The sequence below is a fragment of the Apteryx mantelli genome, chromosome 22 (genome assembly GCF_036417845.1).
Source record: "Apteryx mantelli isolate bAptMan1 chromosome 22, bAptMan1.hap1, whole genome shotgun sequence".
In the NCBI taxonomy this organism is placed as follows: domain Eukaryota; kingdom Metazoa; phylum Chordata; class Aves; order Apterygiformes; family Apterygidae; genus Apteryx; species Apteryx mantelli.
Genome location: NC_089999.1, coordinates 12,585,397 through 12,609,433, shown reverse-complemented (window position 1 = coordinate 12,609,433; position 24,037 = coordinate 12,585,397). Strand labels below are relative to the sequence as shown.

The 24,037-nt window shown below is 39.2% G+C and overlaps 1 protein-coding gene across 2 annotated transcripts; it reads right to left on the bottom strand.

Moving 5' to 3' along the window:
* Positions 1-2,254: 2,254 nt before the first annotated feature.
* GGNBP2 (gametogenetin binding protein 2) lies at positions 2,255-21,735 on the bottom strand. Of its 2 annotated transcripts, none has more exons than XM_067309550.1 (14): positions 21,657-21,735; positions 20,741-20,868; positions 16,751-16,831; positions 14,425-14,678; positions 13,347-13,445; positions 10,140-10,253; positions 7,832-8,041; positions 6,649-6,823; positions 5,142-5,336; positions 4,370-4,520; positions 4,045-4,170; positions 3,807-3,958; positions 3,188-3,436; positions 2,255-2,490 (listed from the first exon to the last, which is right to left on the bottom strand). In XM_067309550.1, the coding sequence occupies exons 2-14, from the start codon at positions 20,831-20,833 to the stop codon at positions 2,287-2,289; spliced, it is 2,103 nt and encodes a 700-aa protein (XP_067165651.1). In that variant the 5' UTR covers positions 20,834-20,868; positions 21,657-21,735; the 3' UTR covers positions 2,255-2,286. The 2 variants fall into 2 exon arrangements, with proteins under 2 accessions (XP_067165651.1, XP_067165652.1); XM_067309551.1 differs by having other exon boundaries at positions 7,838-8,041.
* Between the last annotated feature and the right edge of the window lie 2,302 nt (positions 21,736-24,037).

Here is a 24,037-nt window from a genome sequence, read left to right as displayed (position 1 = left end):
TCAAAAGGAAGAGGTTTCCATTTTTAAAATTAGCTTTTTGTAACAGCAAATGTTTGAGAGCAGCTGAGAAAGCATTCTCTTTGAAGCTGGACAACAGAATACATGTTGCTTCAAAGGAAGCTGAAGTTTCATGAAGTTCACTTTGTGAACCACACAGTTAAAAAAACAGGACTAGTTTTCTATTATTCTGAAATAAATTAATTCTCAGGATTCATTTTAAGAACACTAGGCATACTAAGCATCTGCAAGCACAGTGCAACTTTACCTTGTGTTGAAAGCATAGAGCAAAGCCAAGAAAACAAACCTGTGTCTCTCCGCTGATCAGAAAGACTAGTGAACTACAGTCCAGAGAACATGGAATTAGGAATGATATTCTATAATTCTGCTTATGCTCCAAATCCACCTAGCAAAAAACAAAACAGAATCTTCCTCTTCTAGTGGCAGTTGCCACTAAAATCTAAGCATTATCACATCAAAAAAAAATTGCATCCACATCTTTTTATAGTTTTCTTGCATGTTTTGTACGAGTGAAATAATCATTAAATGTATGTTAACAAATATAATGCTTAACTAATATCTAAGAGTATTACCAGTTAACTTCAAAAAATTATGAAGCTAGAACTCACAAGAACATATTATCCACATTTGATTTTGTAAGACAGCCATAAAACAATAAAGCAAGGATGCGCATTAGCAGAGCATTATCTGCCTTAAACATGAAAATTATTATTATTATTATTATTTTTTTTAAGATTAGGAAGACATTCGTATCTCAATTCCAATTTGCCTACATCATTTTAAAATTCCAACATTTTTTGAATTGCACTCACACAATGAATAGCCTCCTTGTCTAGGCACATACCAATACAGAACACCTTACAGTAATCAGCTAGAAGAAAGTGCAGCTGCCACAGAAGTTAGATTATGGCAGCCGAATCTGGATGCTTACTGTGCACAACCATCTCACCATCTCCAGTCTGTCTACTTAGTATCAGTTACTGAACTACTTTTTTCTCAATCTCCCACATACCATATTTCCACCACTGGTCAGATCACCCTATTACAAACACATTATGCCATAAGATACCGTGTCCTTAAGAACGCAATATGGTCGAAAGCATGTTTGTGCAAGAGCACCTGTGCTCCGTCCTCTGAACAGAATTCATTATTCCATTAAGCAAACCTCAAGGTGTGTTGAAAACAATCTGCTTTTTCTTGGATTAAATTCCGATTCTGCGTTGTCAGGGGATAAGGAAAACAAGTGCAGCAGTTTCTTAACTAACTGGCATCAGTAATTATCTTCATGAAAAAGCCCCCCAAAATGCTATAGGCTCTGTGCTAACAAGTTCAGTACCACCACACACTAAGCACGCTGACCTTTAGCAAAGCAGTAACGTCAAAATTTATACAGCATGTCTACACAGCAAAACACTGTTTAGAGACACCTCAGCTAGCTCCGTGTAGCGCCATGCCATGGCGATATACTATCTAAGACCCGGGAAGCACAGTAACCGCTTGGCGTGCAGTACACAACCTCAGCAGTGCCAACTAGGTTGGGTACAATGCCACACTGACACAGCCAGGTTATTATGGACCCAGCTTGTTTGCAATAACTTGAAGATCTCTACACCACGTGACAGCGGAGAATCATACAGTCAAGTTAACTGGTTTTCATGAGTGCCACAGAAATAACAATCCTTGTCCTAGGAAAATTTGCTCAAATTACAACTACCTCCATGAAGCTACACAGACTGAAGTGACAGCTGTCCATCTGCACTGAACAGCAAGAACTCAAACTGCCGGAAATAAGTGTTTAAAGTAGAAACATGTACACCAACTTTTACTATGCATATTAATAAATATTCTTTATTTAAATTTTGCACATTGCGCTTTAACATATTACATCCAAAACATTTTGCCAATGGATGTCTACTTTGTAAAATCTTATATTCAGCTCATTGTCATTCTGTACAGAATTATAGGTACAACATTACTTTGCCACTAGTTTGCTTTTTGTAAGTCTCACAGTAAGAGAAACATTTAATGAAAAGAGATGGCTTAAATTATAAGAGAGGCTTGCACAGCTACTCAACTAAAGATACAAGCCTGAAGAAAGAACAAAATTAATGAAATCACCTCCACCAGCCTCCCCCAAAAAACAAGGAAAAAAAATCACATTAATTTAAGATAAAATTTTGCCATAAGTCACTAAATTAAGTTTTTGAAAGAGAAGGCGCAGTAGTCATCTTGAGAATTTCAATGAAAGACAGAGCTATTTTATTGTATTTAGTTCGCTCCAGCCGTTGTCAACCAACCGTTACAAATGGGCCTCTTGTGATCATTTAAGCGGCAGTATTTATTAAATTTCTCCTTCAGATGCTGTCGGTATTGTTCTCTATTGCTGTAAAAAGACTTGTTGTTTGCCATAAAGGACTGTATTTCATCTTGTGAGATAAAGATTTCCTCATCAGAAGTGCATTCAGATTCATCCTACAAATGAAAACAAGCATGTAAGAACCCAAGGACTGCCCTTCCTGTACCATACACCTGTCTTTCAATTTTACATGTTGTCCACAGTCGCTCTGCAGAAAGATGTAGCCTTCATGTCACAACAACACAAGTAGTCTTAACCGGTTAATCCAGTCACTTGAATCATAGTGCTCTGCTATTTGTTGGGTAAGAGGCAGCCTACACAGTCATGAACTCTAGCAAAATCAGCTTCAGTCTTAGCTAGTTTCCATTGGAAGAGCACAGCTTATATTTGACATTCAAGAAATGAAGTACATAAAAGCAAGGAGAAGGGGAAGGAACGGAAGATGGAAGAAAGTTGTCCGAGGAGTCTGTGCTGGGAAGTAACATTTGAAGCACGAAGGCAACAATAATGCACACTTCACTTCAAGGAATAATACAATTATTAATAATGAATACTGATAATACAAATTCTGTCACTTATGTTGCAGCAATAGGCAATTCCTCCTCCCCTGCAAAGCAACTGAATTATACATACACTTTACAGAGAAAGTGTAAGAGCAAACAAACCAAACTCTAGGAGAGTAAGCCATGAGCTTCTGGCTCAGTTATGTTATCTGCTGTAGAACTTCTTCATTGAGATTTGAGTTCTAGACCTCATCCTCAATCCCAAGGATTTAAAGCTACAACTTAAAATTCAGAATAAGTGGTTACTTACAAGGAGTTCCACTAAGCTCTTGGCACCTTTTCCAGTATCAGGAACAAGCGACACTTCTGTAGGTTCAGCAAACTGTGACACATTTTTCATATGCTCAAACCAAGGCAACTGCTGCGCACTTTTTTCCGAGCTACAGCAGCTTTCAGCATGTGTGTCTTTGGTCTTGTCACGATGAAACTCTGTGTGCATGATATTTCCTGAGGTCTCTCTGTTACCTGGATCTGCAATACAGCTTCCAAGTTTCTGAATCTAAAAGAGAAAACATCTGTAGTGAACTCCTAGCCATGTTAAAACTGAAACAATTCAAGTTTCAGATGGAGGTGGGAGGGGAAGAGGAAGGAAAAAGATTGAAAAAGGCTGCAAGGATACTTTTTAAATGGGGGGGGGGATGACATGTTAATACACAAAACATGCATAATTGGAAGTACAGGAGAAGAGAGAATCATTCTGCCAGAACCTGTTCTAGGAAGGACTTCAATTACAAAAATTTGGATGGAGAGGTAATAGAAGATCCATGTTATTTACTACATTAGTCACCATCCAAATTGGAAATACTTTTGTAACTACTTTACAATGTATGCAACTAAATAAGTATTCTGATATAAGCTAAGGTCCTTACATGTTCATTCTCACACTTCAAAGTTTTACTTTTCTTTTTCTTCTTTTTGTTTTTGCCTTTTGTGTTATTCTCTTCTGAATTAGCCCAACATTCTACACAACTATCTCCATCCTCCTCTTTGTCATCACAGCGATGGACACATGAATCATCTCCTGCAAAAGACAAGGAGTTTCATTCTCAGATACACTTCTGAAGTTTTGTTTATACTAAAACAATATTAAGTTCTTGCCAAACCTACCATTTTCATCATGGTTACAAATGCCTTCAGTGCAGGCCACATCTGATCCCTCTCGAGATCCCGTTTCACTGCCCTCCATACTAGATGAATAGCCACAATCACTACCATTACAGTGTGGAGACAAACCTGAGATGAAGTGAAAAATTACGGTCATCTCTAGTAGTTGTTACACACTCTTTAGTTATACCTCTACCAACAGGCCATTCTTAAAAATATGACAAAATAAACATTTCAGACCTCTTCCAAAAATTTTTAGAAGATTATCCAAACACCATTTATCCCATGAACGGTGATTTTAAAATAAAAATTATGAAATTTAACATACCTTTCTTTATTTTAGGTGAGCCTAATAGGGTACCACTACTAGGACAGGTGCAAGAAGTGCTTTCATTAGTAACAATTACTTCTACACAATTGTTAGCGTCTTCCGCGCTACCACAGGCTTTGCAACTATTTTCAATGAAGTCTGAATTTTCCTTAAAAACAAAAAATAAATGCAAGTACTGAAAGTAGCTCAGTCAGCAACTTTAGGAAGGATACTCTTCCTACAAGGAAAACAGCTGACAGTGATAACAGACACTTTCTTATGATTCTTCAGAAGTACAAGACAACTCAAAAACCCTACTTTCCTCACAAGAATATGATCTGTAGTTAACAGAATTCTAGTTCAGCCAAGAGATGTAGAATAATAATTGCATTTATTCAGCAGCATATGTTGAATCAACCACAGAGAAAAGCCTCCCTAAAAAAAAATTAATGGTAGTTGTCTTTGATTAGCATTTGAATTCCCATATTCTAATTTGAGTGATCTTTAAGAAATGATAATTCAAAGATATTCTAACATGCTTTACCTAATCACCTGGATTTATGATTAAAAGAAAAGACCGAAGAGTTCCAAGCAACCACTTTACAAAAAGGCTTTACTAATCTGAAAGAGTTATTAAATTCCAGTAGTGACCAAAACCAGCTTCCAGAAATGAAATACAGTAAAAACCTCTCAAGCATTCTAAAATTGAGCACTGAGTTGAGGAACAAAGCACCAAACTAAAAGTCTAGTTATTTAACACCAGCAGAAACGAACAGCTATCAGTGTTTACCTTTGCTTGATTTATTTCCTTCTCTTCTGTTGTCTGCAAAGGAGCAGGGATCTCACACACACACTTATTTTTCCGTCTATTCTTTCGTTTTTGGCGCTTCTTCTCTTGTTTAAGCTCTCGCACTCTTTCTTCTTCTGAAAACTCTTCACAGAGTTGTTCCAATCGACTAATACCCTGCACTTTTTCCACAGCCATCTGTTTATAAGATGTTAGATCTATTTATAGACATTAATCACAACTCAAGCTTTTACATTTATTAAAAAAAAAAAAAAAAAAGGAGGAGGAAAATAACCGGTAAGTACTTTTTATGGTAAAGTCACAGTAACACAACTATCAGTACCAGAAGAAAAACTGCTTATTCAGATTTAGTCATTAAATTTAGACTGCTGGAGAAGATTATGTACGTGGGACAATTTGATTTTTTTTTTTTTTAACTTAGAGCCCAGATTCACAATTTTCAGTGAAAAGCTACAGACTTGAATACATTTGTGGATCTGTGTTTACATGATAGGAACTTTGATTATGTAACACAGCATGGGGAGGAAAAAAAAAAAAGCATTATTGATACAGAATTCCTGCAACTTTTTGACTAGGGTAACCACTGAAAAAGGCAGGTCATCTAACTGATTTTTAAGCACTCCAATTTTTAAAGTGGAGATATATTTCAGAAACATAGCAAGTATCTAAGCATATTGCTGTTCATTAATATTAATTTAGAACAAGTATCGATATGACTGAAAAAACACCAAGACAAACATGATAAAAACGCCACAGTGCACCTAGTCCAATGTCACTTCCACAGCAAGAGAAGTCTTAAAAAAGAAATACTTGAAAAAAGAAATAACTAAAGTTCTACTATGATTTTTCCCAAATTGATTTTATCCCTCCTCCCCCAATTTTTTAGACAGAACAGCCATTATGAATAGAACAAGCATAAAAAAAATTCTACATAGAAGGGCAAGATAAATCTACTGATATTTTTGCGTTAAATATACTATTGGAATATATTAAAGGAACTGAACAAGAGTTCTGTCTAAAGTTCAAGATCTTACAGAGTTACAGAAAGTCTTTGAAACCAGCCACTGAGCACACCGAATGCAAGATTTAGCAGTTGTGTTTGTAATTCCAAAGCACAGCTTCCATTTTTACTAATTACCCAAGCTGTAGAACTGTTTAAACCTGTTGTAGCCAGAGCTACTTTAAATGCTATCAGTAGCAGTAACTTCACTGTGAATGAAAAACACAGAAAATCCTGCATACTGTAGTGTATGTAAAAGGTGAAAGCAAACAAGTTCCAGTCTCTTATGTTCCGGTACACTTCACTGCAGAATGCAGCTCAGTTTTAATATACATTGATATTACGCAGCTGTTGCCTGCAATGAATGGGGGACTGAATGCAAGACCTTGAAAGCTTCTTCCAGTCCAATGTTAGCAGAAAGCAGAAAAAGAATTTTAGTGTAATTGCACGCAGTCATTATAGCACTTCAAATACAAGTTAGATTTTTACCTCAAAGCTTTTGCGTAAAGCATCAACACCTAGGTAAAAAAGCATCTGCCACGTTTGTTCCTCAGCCCGCAACTTTTGCCAGATTCGGTGTAATCTTTCATAAAGATGAATACCCAGGCAGGTCAAAACTTCTTCTTGGGCTATGTCTATTGTCTTAGCATGCCTTTCTCTTCGTCTAAAGGAAGAGTTGAACCAAAGTATAGGTACTGTTAAAGTAGCCAGAAGTCTACTGAAAGATCAAAGCAGTTTAATGAAGTATTTTTTAAATGCACAACTGAAGATATGTTTGCATGAACAGCTTTTTTAATCAAGTTCTGTTGTGCTGCATGCAGATGCAAAATAGAAAGGATCAGGTCAAAAATATCACTACTTTCCTGACATGTTCATCTGTGCATGGCACTGTAAAGCTGCACTATGCCTTCCACCCTGTGACTTCCAAAGGTGTTACCCCACCAGTCTCTGCTTGCTGTTATTAGAAGGGATCAGAAGAGTTTTAATGTCAAAGAGATGCAGCCATTTGATTCCTAGAATACTTATTTAGTTTATAGCAAATATTTCCGCTTCCTAGACACCTGTGTCAGTGCCAGCTAACTGAAGCTGTATCAACACACATGTAAGTTTATACATACTCACCTTGCAACAAGTATTTCAGTACTAATCTGTAACTATCATCTATTAAGGAAAATCACTATAAAAGGTTTTCCCCTCCTAATCACACAACTATGATCTAGTTCTAAAGTTAAGCTCAGAATTGTATTTTTCATTGGAGGATTTTAAGATGCTAAAACAAATTCAGAAATTACTATAACATACAAATGGTGACAAAATTAAGTTGAACGCTTGGCATTCACTAAAACTTTCAACCAAGGCTCTCTTTCTATTTCGCATATTTTGAACACCTCAGTGGAAAAGCAGGCAGCTCTAATGAGTGAACAAATGAACTAGAAGACTTTTAGCAATTTCTTTCAGTCTTGCCTTTAGAGTTAAATGCACTTTAAAGTTAAAAGCACTTATAAAGTCTTCACTACTTTGAAGCACTACCTTGAAAGTATACTTCAATATGAATATTTACATTCAAAAGTTTATTATGCAGCAGAGAGGCAAAAATCACTTTTGCAAAATACATTCAATAATAAAATAAAGAAGCAAAGCGCTAGATAGCCCACTCTAGCAAATTACATACTCATACCCTCCTGCGAACTCTGGTTCAGCTCGACCCAGCAGATGCGCGATGAAATCTGTTTCACAGCATACATGTATATGACGCTCATGTGGACAGCAACGCAAACCCTCATAAAGTGCAGCACAGTAGCCCTTTTCCTTGCTGCAGTCTAGCTCACCAATAAGAATATTGTATGCCCGAAGTACTTTATTTTTGCAGTCCGTGCAAAACCTGTATTAAAACAGAACATAACAGAACTGAATTCTTATTCAAGCAGAAGTTTAGAACAGCTTAATCTAAGTTATAACATACTGAGCTATGCAACAGTACATGCTGTATTTAAGCTAGGTCATACAAATGTTTATGTTACTTCAAAACGTAAAATAGTAAGACTTTGGATGTAAGCCATGTAAGTTTATTATATACATTATAATACCTATCATATATTAAAAGTCTGGATATCAACTTTCACACTCCAAGGCATAAATCAGCCAGTGGTTAATACGAAGAAATTTCTAGATGGATATGCAATTCCACACTTACTCAAAAATCAGGAATCTAGCAGTGAAAAAAACACACATCTTTAGTACAAGCCAGCACAATATTCCTCAAGTGGCACACTCCAAGTTACTTTACAGCAATTATTTAAAGTATACTCAAGTCAGTGATAAGCGGTAAGAAGAAAAAAAGTTTCCTTTGTTGCCTGCTGTGAAAGATTCTTGTTTCCACTACAAGTCTCTTTAAACATATTTTGAATTATTAGATTACTACACAGGTAGCCAAACAAGATTTACTCATAACACAATATATTCAGTTTAAACATGTGATAGCTCAGATAACTAATATAAGAACAGCATAGCTATGAAGTCAATTATAATTACAATACAACCAAATTAAGCTCATTCTCTTTTAAAACAGTAGCCATCTTCAAGAAGCTACAAAGCCTCTAGCTATATTATTCTAAAAATGCGAGGCAGACTAGCTGCTCACATTTCAGCTTTCAGCCCGAAAAGCTTGCTCTTCTTGTCATCTCTGGATAGCGTTTTTCCCTTCCCTACTTTGTCCAGTCACATGGCAACATTAAGTCAAACATGTTTTGATGTTTGATAGACCTATGATAACAGGCTAATTTCTGTGCTGGAAGGAAACAAAACAGTAATATTACTGCAGGTTAGGATCAGGAATGCTGCCAACACCATGTTTAATGTCACAGAAGATTAAAGTTATTTTGTTTCCAAAGTGTTATTTCCACACCACCACCCCCGCACCCATCTGTGCCCCCACAGTTTATATCAAAACCTTGAGACTACTGGAAATTAAAACTTCTTCATCAGTATGATAGTTACCATACACATGCAACAATAATTTAGTAGCCTCTTTTTTCTTGCAAGAAAGAAGTAATAGCACTAGAACTATTAAGTCATAAACACCTGTTTTAAAAGTCATTTATAAGCAACACCAAGTCTAAAATCTCCTCCTGCTTCTATTAGTTTACCTCACATTATTTTGAAATTGCACATATTCCCCAAAAGCCTAGAAGAAGACAGTCCCAAACAGAGCAGGTTACTTGTAAAAGAACTGAAAGATCAATTACCCTCACAGAAAGGAAAACTTCTGTACGTAGAAAGCATCAACTTCAACATTCTGTATTATTAAGAACGCACAGATTTAATACTAATTTATATTAGTATAGCGCTGAAAGTAATCCAAAATTCCCTCAAACACACACATACAGTTCTAAAGGCATCAATTAAAATACTTTAAATAACATGAAGAAAAAAAGAGGGTAGAGCTACCTAAAGTTAGAATTCTTGCTATCTGAGTGTACAGCCTGTCCCACTAAAAAAATTAAAAGTAATAAGAAATCTGATGTTCATGAGTCTGTTCATGCTGAAATTGCTGCTAGAATACTAATCGCTGCCATGGGATAGTTCTAAAGTTGCAGGTAAAACTCTCATATTTGTATTTAAAGATGACTAAAAATACATTGAACATATCCAACCGTAATACATCAAATTTTTATAATTTAATCCTAACCAAAAAATTGAGAGAAATAGCTGTGACTTCACCTAACATCTGTCCATTTCCACTACTATAACTGGGAATAATGAGTAAAATACAAAGAATACTTAATCTACTTAATCATCAACCGTTGTAATGCAATCTTGTGAGGTTGTCTATTACTATGAACCTTAGAATTTCAGTTTTAAAAAGGTATCATAGGAATCCTGTAAACTTTTAAACATTGTGTGCACTTTATACATATTGATTCACAAGAATATGCAGCATGTATTATTCAAAATGGTGCGTCTTAATTCTCTTAACATACCTGTGTTTTCGTAGATACGTTTCTAATGTTTCTAAAAGACAACTAGAATCAATTAAAACTACTTCATCCCTGCATTCTTGAGACATGAGTTCCCACACATCCATCCAACAACCCCTGCAAAAAAAAAAATCATAAGAAACAAAGACTGTACATTATCCTTTTAGGAGGTGGGGAAAAGAAGCAAAATAAAGCATCTTTAGTTTACCTGACTGCTCCCTGGAAAGGTCCATAGTGGAAAGTGATCCTACACTTGCTGTCCTTCCTGCTGTCTTCACTACTTTTCTTATCTGCATTTAATTTCTCTGTACTGAGTGTGCTACTGCTCCCTTCACTGTAGCACAGTATTAAAAAGAAATTTTAAACCTATACCAAGTCTACTATCAGCTAGTTATTTTTCCTAAACAAACGCTATCAAAACGCTTCAGTGTTCCTCAGTTTACTTTGAATACTGTATAGGCTAAGCCTGAACTTCCAGAAAAACTAGGGTCAGCTATGAAATACAAAGTTTGCTGTCCGTGTTCATAAACCCAGATTATAATGACTTAAAAAAATTACAGCTAAAAGAAAGCAATAATTTTTCAGAATATTAAATATATGTGAGCTTTAATATTTCTAGCAGATTGCATTTCAAATGGCAATTTGAAAAATAGTCATCTCTACCACCACAGGGAAACCATTAAAAAACCTACATTAAACTTCCAAAATTTGTTAAAAAGCTTTACTCTAAAACTACATACATTTGCTGGACTTGAACTTGGATATGCTAAAAGTACTCTCAGCAAAAAATAAACTTTAAATAGCAAGTCATGTTTACTTACAGGCTTGACTACACTTGACATTTTACCAGAACAGTCATTTCTATTTAAGCTCATGCATAGTTAAGACAGAATAGGAAAAACAGGGGAGGAAACACTCCTATTTAATAATTAGTACCTCAAGAGTCTGTATTTATACTATCATCTCAGTAAATTGCCAGATTTGTATTTGCATGTGTGTTTACCAGAGGTTAAATGCTCCTTAGCCCCAAATGAAACAGTAGTGATAAACCAGGTACACTTAAACAGAGAATGTCAAGTAACTCTCAAATGGTATTAGCTGGTATTCATAGTTAGGTAACTTGTATAATTAAAAGCACAATTACAATCCAAAGCTTTTTTTTTTTTTCCCCCTCTCGGTATAAAGCAACTAACAAAGATGCAACTCATCTGAAGAAGTTTGCTGTAATGAAGTCGAGCAGAAGCTCTAAATTGATAAACAAAACTTGTTCTGTAACATAATCCTATTTGACATCTCCATGTCTAGGCTGTTAGCACATCTGCTTCCAGGCAGCAGATTTATTTGGAGAAATATCAGTACTGATACACCCCGATCACTTTGGTAGCATAATAAATGAATATTGACTGAGCAAGCAGAGTGCAAGCCATGTTTCTTAAGTAAACTATACTGATTGTCCACACACCATGTTATCAGATAAAGCCAAAAGCTTTACTTTTAATACATTAAAATATTGTTCTTCCACTTATTACTATTAACCCGACACTGTTCAAAATACTAAGGTGATTTACTCCAGCATGAACTGAGGAAATAAAAGGCAGCATTATCTCTCTATTCATTCAGTTTCACAGTTGTTTTGCCTTGCCAAAATGGTACGTATAGATTCCAGGATATATGTTCTTAAATAGAAGTAATTAATCTTACCATAAACAAACTGAAGAGATTTAACACTTTCATATAGCTTCGAATTTTTACTTTTCTTTTTAAATACAACTATAGGATCTTTTGTTTATGTAACATAAGCTTTAAACCAATTATATGAAAGGCCTGTAAATATAATAGGAGATAATGACTAGTTACCACTATCCTCAAGCAGTGCAAGTAAAATCAAGTGTCAAATTCCACAAGCCTAGCATCTCAGGGGATCAGTCTAAACCCAAAGAGACTAAAGTCTGCATAGAAAAATACATGTCCTGTAACTGGAAACCCTGATCAATCTTTGACAGCCTGCATGCTTAACCAGAAGCAGAACACAACTGACTAGAAAAGTGTCAATACACTCCAACTAAGCACAGTAGTCCAATTCATTGGTCATCACCTCTCTAAAAAAAACAATAAAGAATGAACAGATTTAAAGGCTGGGGGTTTTTTTGTTTAACCAGCTGGAATAAACCATTTCAGCTTCTAATACACAGAAGCATATATGCATCTTTTTCACTGATGTACTCAAAACAATCTGTCACATTTTGAGAAAATACATTCTACAAATTTTCAATTTTAACCCTGCAGTCCAATCATAATATTCCTTTATTAGTAGTTACACAAGACATTTTTAACAATCCCAAGTAAAACGGTGCATATTTGTTTAATATGTACCCTTTCACCTCAATGTGAGAAAACTGCACCCATCAAACATTTGGTTTAAAACATGAAAACTGATTTGCCTTTCGTGAACATCATTTATATTACAGTCAGCCATGAATAGGACTTCAATGCTTGAAGCAGAAGCTATCCCTGCCCTGAGCAGATTATCATTCAAGCCATGTCAGACAAGAGATATGAATGAACAGCACAGAGAGCACTGGTTTGTAATGGCCAAGCTGGCTTTCAGCAACTGGTTTTGAAACTAAACATGAGTATCTTTTTATATTAAATAAAAAAAATAAAAAAACCCCAAAACTCAAGAGCTAAGAGTCAAAATTTCAACAGCTAGAGCTAACAAGCAAGTTGTAAGAAACAGTTGATTTCAAATTTCATATGAAAGCATCAGCAACTGTCCTAGGGAGCTCTGACAAAGGGCACAGGGACAGCTCTCAGAAGGAGGAGTGCATATCTTGCACTGGGAGGGCAGGAGACTTTATCGTACTGTCTATTTATTGGACAAAACTAAAGTGTGAATAAGGTCAGTGGGAAAAGGATTAAACATCCTATGACTGCAGTGACAGTCTTACCAGAAGGGCTAACTACCCTATTATGAAAACCTATGAAAAAAGACTCATGCTGTGCAACTTAGGCTGCCCAAAATTGCTGGGTGCTTCTGTTCCTCTCCCCCACAAAACTATTTGCATCTACCATAATCCAAATAGTTTGGAAACTACTACTCTGGCAAACAAATCACATGCATAAAAATTGATCTCAGTGCTTAAGAAGAAATTAGTATCCGTAGTTCCATTCCTTAAATATTTTAGATTGAATTCTGCATGTTAAACTTACCCCAAAGGTTTTGGTTTGTGTGTGTCCAGGGAGTGTAATTGACACCTCTTGTTCTTCTTACTTTTGGGAATTGCATCAATCATATCATTCAGTTTGGACCTACAGAAAAATGACAAAAAAGTAACTCAATATTCTGAAAACATAATTATCCAGTGAAGTTTTAAAGGGATTAATTCAGCTCATCTGTCAGAAAAGAAGTACACTAATGAACACTAAATTTAAAAATCTTCTTCCCGTCCTCCACTGCTTTTACTCTGTTTACTCATGACCCACAAACTTGTAGTAGCCCAGGAAAGTATAGTAAGAATGTTTCCAAGCAAACCCTAGGAAGCAATGTAGCCCACAACCTAAAAAGCTACTACATAACTTTACTCTATGAATAATAGACCTGGAGCAATGACAACTAGTTCAAAAGTGCAGGGAACCACTAAGAGCAACTTATCAATACCAAGTTACACCTGCCGTGCCTTCCAAATCTGTCCCCAGCTCTGCACTAACCTTTTCTCACTGGTCTGCTAACTGGAGCAAGAAGTAGCATGAGCTGAAGCCAGCTGGAAAGCGCAGGCACACTGTGGTGAGCAGTCGCTGTTTGGTCTGTTGACAGCCGAGAAACAAATGGCACTGAGGCTATATATTGTGCTAGCCAGACCCAGAGGGTTTCACTTTCTCAGTGTTACTGTTCTACTCAAGAGCAGAAGGCAAATTTTCTATGTAAAGTAGCGGGGTGAAGAAACCCTTTTCTTTCAGAGATCATGAAAAACCCACAGCGCCAGCTTGGAGACTAACAGCTAAGCATTTAATATTGCTATCTTTCAGCTGCAATCAGAGCTCTGCAACTGATGATACAAAAGATTAGGTCTTTTGGGTTTGTTTTTTTCCCCCCAGATTAGACAGACCAACAACTAGTTTAACATGGCTGTAGAAGACAAGTATGAGCTATCAGATTCAAACCTGCAACAATTCAATATCTCTAACAAGGAAGCTAAAGAAGAGTAATATACATAGAAGCTGGTTCTCCTTTTCTGCAGACAGTAAGTATAATCTGAACAGTTTTGGGATAGCTGTGGGTTTAACTTACCCATGCACATAAAATAGTGTATAAAGCTTCTTTGCATCAGTCATACAGCTTCGAGTTACAGAAAGAACCCCCTTTGGCCCTACTGTTAGGGGCTCAAGAGCTGGATTTCCAGACTCAACAAGCTGAGAAAACAGACGTTCCACGCTACGACGACAGCCAACACATGGGACCAACTGAGAAAGCGCACTCAAAACTTCACGTGACGTCACCATCATGGCAATATTTAGATCCTGTTGTTTAAGCATGCTATGCCGCTAAAAGAGAGCAAGAAATTAAATAATTATTTTGGAGATCTTGAACTGTTCAAAGATTTCTTTGCTTTTAACTGCATTTCCTTTTCAAAATATACTTTAAATGGAAACTGTGTGCAGTGCTCAGATTCAGGTCAATATCTTACTGTATATCACTTACAATACTTAATGTATAAATAAAAGCATGCCAACTAATATCATAGGAGCAATTCTCCTTCAAGTCTTGGGGTCTATCCTCAGAAAGGCAAATAGTTTTTTTCTCCTCTTGTTCTCTCCTTCACCACTCAAATCAGCAAATACTGCTTCCAAAGGAACAGCACACCTCCCTGTCTTTATCATCAGGAGGCTGCCTTCTCCACCTGAGCTCTCACATATAACTTTTAAAGTTTTTGTTCTCTACTCGCACTCATTTTATCTTGGGCACAGAGGTAGGAATTTTCTGAACTCTTAAACACTAGCTAGTAATTTGCATATATGGAAATTTTATTTAAAACAAACCTATTCTATTCAGACCAAGACATGTTTAGCAATACTTTTCCTGGAAGACTACAGGCCATTTCACATCACAAATCTAATACCTGAAAAAGCATGCATTACTAGTCAGGGTGAAATGTTCTATTTTAATGAGGAACATCCAATGCATGCTAACAATGAAACATTAAAGAGAACACCATCAGATATTTCTTACATCAATAAACACTGTTAAGAGCCTCTCCCGGTTCCTCTGTCAAACACATCCATGTGCATACACACACAGAAAAGCACATACCTTTCTATTTCTTCTTCTAACTGCTGTATTACAGACTCTGACTTTGACAACATTGAACTTCCAGTAGCATAGCTACACCAAGTAGAGAGTCCCTTCTTCATACACCAAACAACATACCTGCACTTACAATATCAGCACTATTGGCACTTTCTAACTCTATCTATAAAAGCAGTGTTGTCAGTGTATTAACTGTGAGTGTCATTTTTCCCTGGTTATACAAAATACAGCTTTGCTACCACAATTATATCTATACAGGGAGCGTTTTGCCACAATTGTATTTTCTGTATTATTGTCATACCATACCAGTCAAACACTCCTAATGTAGAAATGACTTATTACAACTGCTGGAGAGAGAAAGAAGAAAAGACCATACAACATAGCGAAACTAATCAATCCCACAGAAAGTGTAAAGGCATGAACGGAAAAGAAAAAACATTTTCATTTCATCTTATTTTTATTCATATTATAAAAGGTAAAGCTATTATCAGATAACATTTAAAGTTTGTACTCTTAAAAAAAGGCACATTAAACAGTTTGTCAAGTGACAGTATTCTGCAATAATCCTTCTCTTTTCAGTAATTAACAGTACTAGTCACAGCAACAGGAGAAACGAGCTATTCTCACAACACAGCTACGCTTTATATGCGGCCTATGTCTGAACTGCTGCAGTCAAGACCACACTGAAGAAGTGCAAGCTGCATATCATCAAACTGGCCTGTTCTTTTGGACACCAAGCAGCACAATTTTTTATTTGCTACAGGTTTAACAGTGCTATAGTTATTTGTCAGATTGTTAATAGAAAAGTTTCCATTATTAAAATTTCACAGGACCACAAAACTGTCTTTCACTATTCAACTAGAAACTATCTATAAACTAGCCCATTACTTTTATCTTGGTACAAATCATAAGAACTTGATCTTTAAGAAACACACACTACTTGAATAGCAATTCAAGAGCATTTTGAATTAAACTAAAATATATTTAGAAACTAATTTCTGTTAAGTATAAACTGGCAGTGACCAGAAGATAAATCAGAATTGAAAACTCGTAAAAAAAAAAAAAAAAAAAATTAGATGTGCAGCAATCTCTTCCTGTAAAGACAACAGCATATAAAGGCTGTGACGTACAGAAAACGAATGCACCCAGTGCACTTTGGTACCAATATTTAATTGCATATAGGTGATGACTGTCTCTTAAGTAATTCATTACTACATATGGTGACAACCCCCTGGAAAAGTGAAAGCACAAACCTAAGGAAAGTAAGATCTGATACGCAGCCTTTTTAAAAACAGACTGATGGATTTACCTGAATGAACTGCTTTAATTGTGCACCATTATTCTGATGTCCATCAAGGTTTAGTACATTATCAGGAAATTCCATCACCATCTATGTGAGAAAGAGGAAAAAATAAGCTTTCAGAAAGTCAAACACAGAGCCATTAGTTTATTTTAGTTTCTGGGAGGTGCACTGGGGATGGAAGGGGAAGAAGACAGAAAGGATGTTAAATTCTCATTCTTTTCACATTACAATATTCAAAGCTTGGAAAGAGATAAAAATAGCAGTTAAGATAGTGAATGTTTTACCAATTTAACTAAATGTTTCACTAATATAAGGTTCTAGAGGCAGTCTATAAACAACAACCCTTAAAAAGCTGTTTTATGAGAGAACAAAAGTTACTAAATGGAACATCAGTATTACACTATTTACATTACTTGAAAACATGCCTCAATTAAAAAAAATATATATATTGTATTTCAACACATTGAGATCCAAACTGACCCAAAAGCCTAACTAAATCTGTAAAGCCATGAAGAAAGTCACCACAGTTTAATGACTTTGAGCCTACTCTTTCAAAGTGCTAATTTAAAACCATATTAATTCAACAAGATACTCCAAGGTACACTTTATTTTGTATGACTGCAGCTGCAATTCTCAAGTGGCTCAAAGTAAAATGTTAAGCCTAGAGAACAATGTGATTACTAGTACAGTAATTAATAATATTTCTTTTCCAATTACTGAGCAACAAAGAGGACAATTTCTTGAAAAATCAGTAAAATCATTTTCAGCCAAAAATCTAACATAACAACCAGGGAGAAAAATGAAAACAACTAGGAGGAATGAGGATTGACTTAGTTGATTTTATTCATCCAAAATGAGAAATACAAAATATATCAATATGAATACAGAAAGTTCAGTTTAAAATCTGAAAGACCAAATAACTTTGAAATTGGACCAACTCTAATACCAGTCAACACCAAAATGAAATTGTTTGATTAATTCTTTACCCCGCCTCCACCTTCCTTTAATTGACTGATAAAGAAAGAATTCCCTGCTGTCTTCACAACTGCTGACATTATCTCCAGAGAACTGATACATTTAGTTTTACAGGCACTCAACATTGCTCCAAAATAAACATCTATTCTCTAAGGCCGGAAAGCGAGGCAGTATATGATCTAACACGTGCAAGAACTGGAAAAGTAGCGTAGCTTTCTAGTCTCTGTGCAGACCAGCGCCACAGTCAGTGCTAATTCTGACCTCTCCCATATTCCTTTCTTTGACTTCTCTTTCCATGCCCCTGACCCACACACACTTACCAGCAGCACTAGTTTTTGCTGCAGAATTACAGGTTTCCTACACTGCTAATCTGATGTTCCTGTGGGGAATGAGCTACATGCAAATAAAAGAAATATTTGCTAAAAGCAGAGAAGAGATAATTATTCTTCTTTTTCTCCCTTCATCTCCCACTATCAGACCACACCCCTAGGTGTTTTGTACAACAGAGTGAAATTATCAAAGACCAAATTAATTCATGCATCAGTTTGACGAGATTTTATTAACCAGTTAAACATCAACCACCATCATGTCCTGAACTGAAGAAAAAATTCCCACAATACCACATCAAACGCAATGCCTTCTAGAGATCATAAGGGCTGCTTAAGAAATGAAAACAGTTAAATATTCCAACTTCCTTTAATTTCTAGTTGAGAGATAAGAAACAGAAAAGTGTAAGATAGTGAACAATTCATTTAGCAGAGCAATACCATATTGCACCTAAGAAGTTTCTACAAAGTAATGTTAAAAGTCTAAGAGCATTATAAACCATTCATTTACTAATTTGCTATCACTGATTCACTGTTTTTAGATTCAGGGCATAGATTAAGGCTTCCAACTGACTAATAGAAATCAAATCGTCAAAATGTGTTTAGATTCTGAGAGTTTTAAAAGTGGTCAACACAAATCCGTTAATATCAATAAACAACACAATTTTTAAACAAATCTAAAGATATAATATTATGTTTCAAAAACAACTGCATCTGTTTCAAAAACAACTGCATCTTTTGCAATAGCTCTTGTAGGAATTCAAGTAGTATATTGTAGAATTTGTTTAGGCTCCAAGACAAGGAAGCTAAGAAGTTCATTCGCCTGTTTCCACAGCTTTACCAAATAAAAGCTGCCAGATCCCCTAGAAATCTGAGTGCTTTGTAACAACAGAAAAGAATGGAAAAAAAAATGGATGCAGGACAATATTTCTTTATGGTGAGGATGACTTGCACTTACATAAATGCCTTTCATCCAGCTGGATACAAAACTGATTTACAGCTATAGGAACTTCTTCAGTCATGACTATGGCTTTTCTCTGGTGTAAAAAGTAAAATGATAATGACAACATCATGCAACTGCAGAAAGTTTGGGGCAGGAAGTTAAATACCTGGACTATAATCACAAATGGTATTTTAGGCCAGCAGAAGTCATTTATCTCATGCCCATTATAGCCAAATCTTCGCACTCTCTCTCAAGCTATTAAGTACAAAAAATGCCAAGAAGAGCATGGTAAATTTTCTAGTTGACAAATCCCTAATGAATCATTTTTATTAGGGAGTCCAGGAAAAAAAAAAATCTTAAAACTATATGAAGAATGGAGAGGGGAAATAATATTCAAGGAATAGACAAGACATCAAAACCTTACACTATTCCTAAGTAATGCTGGGTTCCCAGCTAACCAGCCACTGCAGAGGAGCTAGATATCACTTTGGACAGCTCATAGGGAAACTTTGCTTAACATATAAGCACAGTTAACCAGAGATGACAGACTACATAAAACCAAAAAAAATAGTGAAGGCATTTGGTAAATTAATAACATGCAGTCATTTACAATGATCAAAACTAAAACACAGCAAGAAATCTCTTTTCAAGTGCAGGAAAAACAAAAGAGATTGAGACAGATAAGTCTTTAACAGCAGGAAGAGGGGGGGCTTAGAGACTGCCTGAAGATACTGAATTGTTTTGTTCTGAAAGATGGGAGAAATTACACTACAAAGCTGATAAAAAAACCTACAGCAAGTCAGGCATTCTCCCATTTTAAAAGGTGAGAGCAGGAATTTAAAGTGGATACATTTTATATCATTTAAGTAACACAGCAGTTACTGTCACAAGATACAGCACTGAAAACAAGGGGATTCAAGTATGAATAATTAAGATACCCAATTACACTATGAAAATCCAATTTTATTTTCAACCCAACATTTTTACCCTGTAAAAGTTAGGACAAATGACAATGAGGTAGTTAGAGAAACACTTCTTCCATTTGCTCTCTATTCATTTATTATGCAATTTCTGAACCTCCATTTAAACAAGTGAGGGAGAGGAAAAGAGACTACAGAGCCTTCAAATTACATTTACTTCATTTTCCCACTCAATCTTCTGGAGATAGCAAAATCCCCATAGTTTTCCAGTCAGAATACTACACTGAAACTCTCTCAGATTTGCTGCTGTAAACATATGAGCAGGTACCACAGGCTCTAAAATATCTGTTTTAAGCCAAAGTCATCAAAAACGCCCTCAGCCTTTCCTTGCCTATTTAAAAACCTAATTAACTAGTCATGAAGTTGGCTTTTAACGTTAATATACCCCCCTTCTTTATTAACTGAAAAAAATGGTTTTGCCCCACATTTGGGTTTGGGTACGGACACACTTGTCAGTCTTTAAAATGAATTATAGGCAGGCCCCGACACAGCAGGAACTTTCTTCTTATGCTATATGCGTGTTTTCCGAGGTGGAAAACGGATTAAAAAATAAAAAAATAAAGAAAAGCCCCGTCAAGCACTGCTAACCCGAAGTGCTATAAAGTCCCCCAGACTAGCACGGGGAGAGCAGCCAAAGGAGGAGCCTAGGAGGCCTGTCTGGAGAGAAAAGGCCTCGCCTGGGGATTGCAACATCCCGTCTGCACATGCTGTAAGCAGGCGGTGCGCGGACAGGGGGTGCTCCGCGGGGGGGGGGGGGAGGGGAGGCACTCACCGTGAGGGTGTCATCTATGTAGAGGGGGATCTGCCTCTTCTCGAAGGGGAATTCCTCCTCCCCGTCTCTGCACACCGCCACCAGCCGCGCCATCGCCGCCGCCGCCGCCGCTTCCTGCCCGCTCCAGCCTGCGAGCAGCCCCACGGGCGGGAGGTAAACAGCGGCGCCGCTTCCCCGCGACACTTTCACCAGCAGGGGAGCGAGCCTGCCTTACCCGATCGCCCGATTCGACACGGAGCCGCCGCTCCCCCCCCTCCTTCCCCCCCCCCCACTCCCAGCGCACGCCCGCGTCCCGCCGGGAGCCTCCTCGCCGGTTTAATCCCGGCAGAGGCTCCGCGGAACACGAGCAGGGCACGGGCAGCGCGGACAGCCCGGGAAATGCGACATAACATGGAAGCAAGGGAGGGACCGGCGAGAAGGAGGAGGAGGAGGAGGAGGACCCCGGCCCTGCGCCGGGGCACGGCCGAGGGAGGCTGAGCACCGGCCGGGACCGGAGGGGGGGGGGGGTAAAGTCCACCCGCGCCCTCCCCGCCGCAGGGACCCGCCGCCGCCGCCGCCAGCCCCCGGGGCCGTTGGCGAGGCGGCGCTTCCCCCACCTGCGAGGCGGGCGCCGCCTCCGCCGTCAGGCGATGGGGGGAGGCCGGACCGGACCGGACCCCGCCCGGGAGCCGCAGCCGGTGCGGGATGGGCGCCGCCGCCGCCGCCAGGCCCGGGCCCTCCCCTGTCGCCGCCGCCGCCGCCTCCCGCAGGGCGAGGCAGAGGCGCTGCTGCGGCCCGGGCGAACCGCCCTGCCCTGCCCTGCCTTGCCCGGGGCGGCGATGGCGGGGAGCGCGCTCGGAGCGGGGCGGAGCGGGGCGCTGCCCCCCCCCCCAAACCACCACCACCCCCCCCCCCGCCCCGCCGCCGGGGCCTTTACCGGCTGCTCCGCGAGTCGGCGGCCCGGGCGCGCTGACAGGCGGGCGGACACGGCGGGCCCCGCCACGGAGCCGCCTCCTTCCCCTCCTCCTCCCCCCCCGGGCCCTCCCCGCAGGCGGCGGCCGCGGCCCCGCGCCGCCCCGCCCACCTCTCGCGAGACGCCGCCGCCGCCGCCTCCCCCCAGGGGCGCGGCCGCCGCCCGCCCCGGCGGCCGCGCCGCCCCCCCCCCCCCCCCGCGCCCGCCCGTTACCTCCCGCAGCGGCGGCGCCGGTCACAAACGGCCGCGCTCCGCCGCGCTCCTTCCGCCGCCTCGAGAAGCAGTCCCGGAGGGGGGGGAGGGGAAAGGGGGGGGCCCCCCGCCGCCCCGGTGCAACCGACTAGAAATCCTGTGGCGGCTTAATTTAGGCACGCCAAAACCCGACGGACCCTGTGCTGAGCTGCGCGCCCAGGAGCCCGGCTGCTCCGCACGCTCACGGGCTACCGAGGTCCCTAGCGACCGAGCTGCTCGCGGGGGGACGCAAGCCTCGGGGGCGAGCGGGCGGCGAGCGCTTCTTGTCTTGTTTCTGCACACAAAAAAACACAAACGCATCTTCGGCGGAGGAGTCGGTATCTTCCAACTCGTCATGCAGCGCCGCTGCTTCCTACGGAGCACAGAACCACAGCGCTGCACAGCCTGCGATTTTTAACTTTTCAGGGTTTTCTTCTTAAACGGGCTTTAAGAAAACGCTGACCGTTTGTACCAAGCGCTGGTTTCCAGCACCGACAGCCGCACGAGCGCAGCAGGCTCTGATGGGTGTAGAGGGTCCTCAGGGTCCATTCGACTTGCAGGCTCCGGTGTCACTTTTGTCCCCCGCTCCCAGAGCGAGATCGCATATCAACAAAAACGTGATCCCCCAAATTTTGTATTCTTAAGGCCTAACACTTATGTACATTGATAAATTAAGTATGAAAATAACCATTAAATTTAATGCAACTTTTATCCACTGATATCCACTATATCAGTAGAAAATCCAGCTGTCTGCTTACCCACAACACAACAGACAACCCATTTACACCATTCCATGTGCATGCCCTACTCTTTGCCTGGAAGAAATACCTGTTCTTTAGGACACAGCGGCATTGAAATAAGATGCTAGCTGAAATAACACTTGACTTTAAAAGAGACATTACTGGGTTGGAAAGGAAGGCACGCTGGTGTTTGGATCAATCTTAAAAACAGGTTTGCTAGGAAGCTAGTAATGTTTAACAAATAACAAGCTTAAGGATAAACATAATCAGCTCTGCTCTCCCACCACATTTTTTCCATCCTGCAGCCCTACAAAAATATCATAATCATTTGGTGGAACTATGACAGCAAAGACAAAGCATCATTTGTGTTTTCCCCATGCTCAGCTTTACTATTCAAGTCAATGGCATGCTATAGATCTGCCATTTTAGTCTTACTAACTGAAATATATTTCTTAACTTTTACTAATCATGTAATGGCTAAATCAAAGATTTAGATTTTTTTCTTCATATTTATCTATAGATCTGTGTAAGCTTGCTCATCTAAACAAATCCAAAGTGAAATGAAATTTAGTTTTCTTGCTCCTACCAACCGTTAAGCTAACAGCCAATAGAGTGTATGTGGATAGAGCAGTATCATAGCGTTAACTTCCCTAGCATCTTCCCAACCTCATTACAGTGCCGTTTGCTTGTACAGATCCTGTGATCAAAGAATGCTCACTTGCATTTCTTGGTTCTTTCAGAAGCATGGTTAATTGTCCATAACTATTCATAGTCCAAACATTCAGGATTAACAGCTATGCCAGTTGCTTCAGGGCAGAATTTGCCACGTTTGTTATTGACAATAAGTAATGAGAATTAATCGTCTCATTAATGCAGTGATGAAAGACTTGCTTCATAAGGCTTTAAAAGTGGGAGGCTGCCCCACGATGCGGTGTTCTGCCACTGCTGCGACTGTGACATCAGTGAGATGAGCCAGGCGTTCTCATTCTCATCATCTGCGCACCACGGTCCCGCCGGTTTGATGAGCTCTGCTGTTACAGCTGCTTTATTACTAACCAGAGCTCCAGCCCGGGAGCTGGTGTCCGCCAATCTGCTGCCTGTGCAGAGCTAACAGGGCTCTGCACAGACACAGCAGACCTCCCACGTAATTTTTGCTTCACAAAATGGAGTTGGCGTCTAGATAGTTTGCTGCTTGTCCAGACACAACTCAGCCTTGTCACACCCAATTAACGCCTTAATTTTGAATCATATTGATAGACTTGGGCTTGCAGGCAGAACTCATTGCAGGTCTTGTGCTTCAAATATTCAAAAATTAATATCCATGAGTAATTTTGGATAAATGAGTAGTGCCACTGAGTTCATGATGGAGGCACT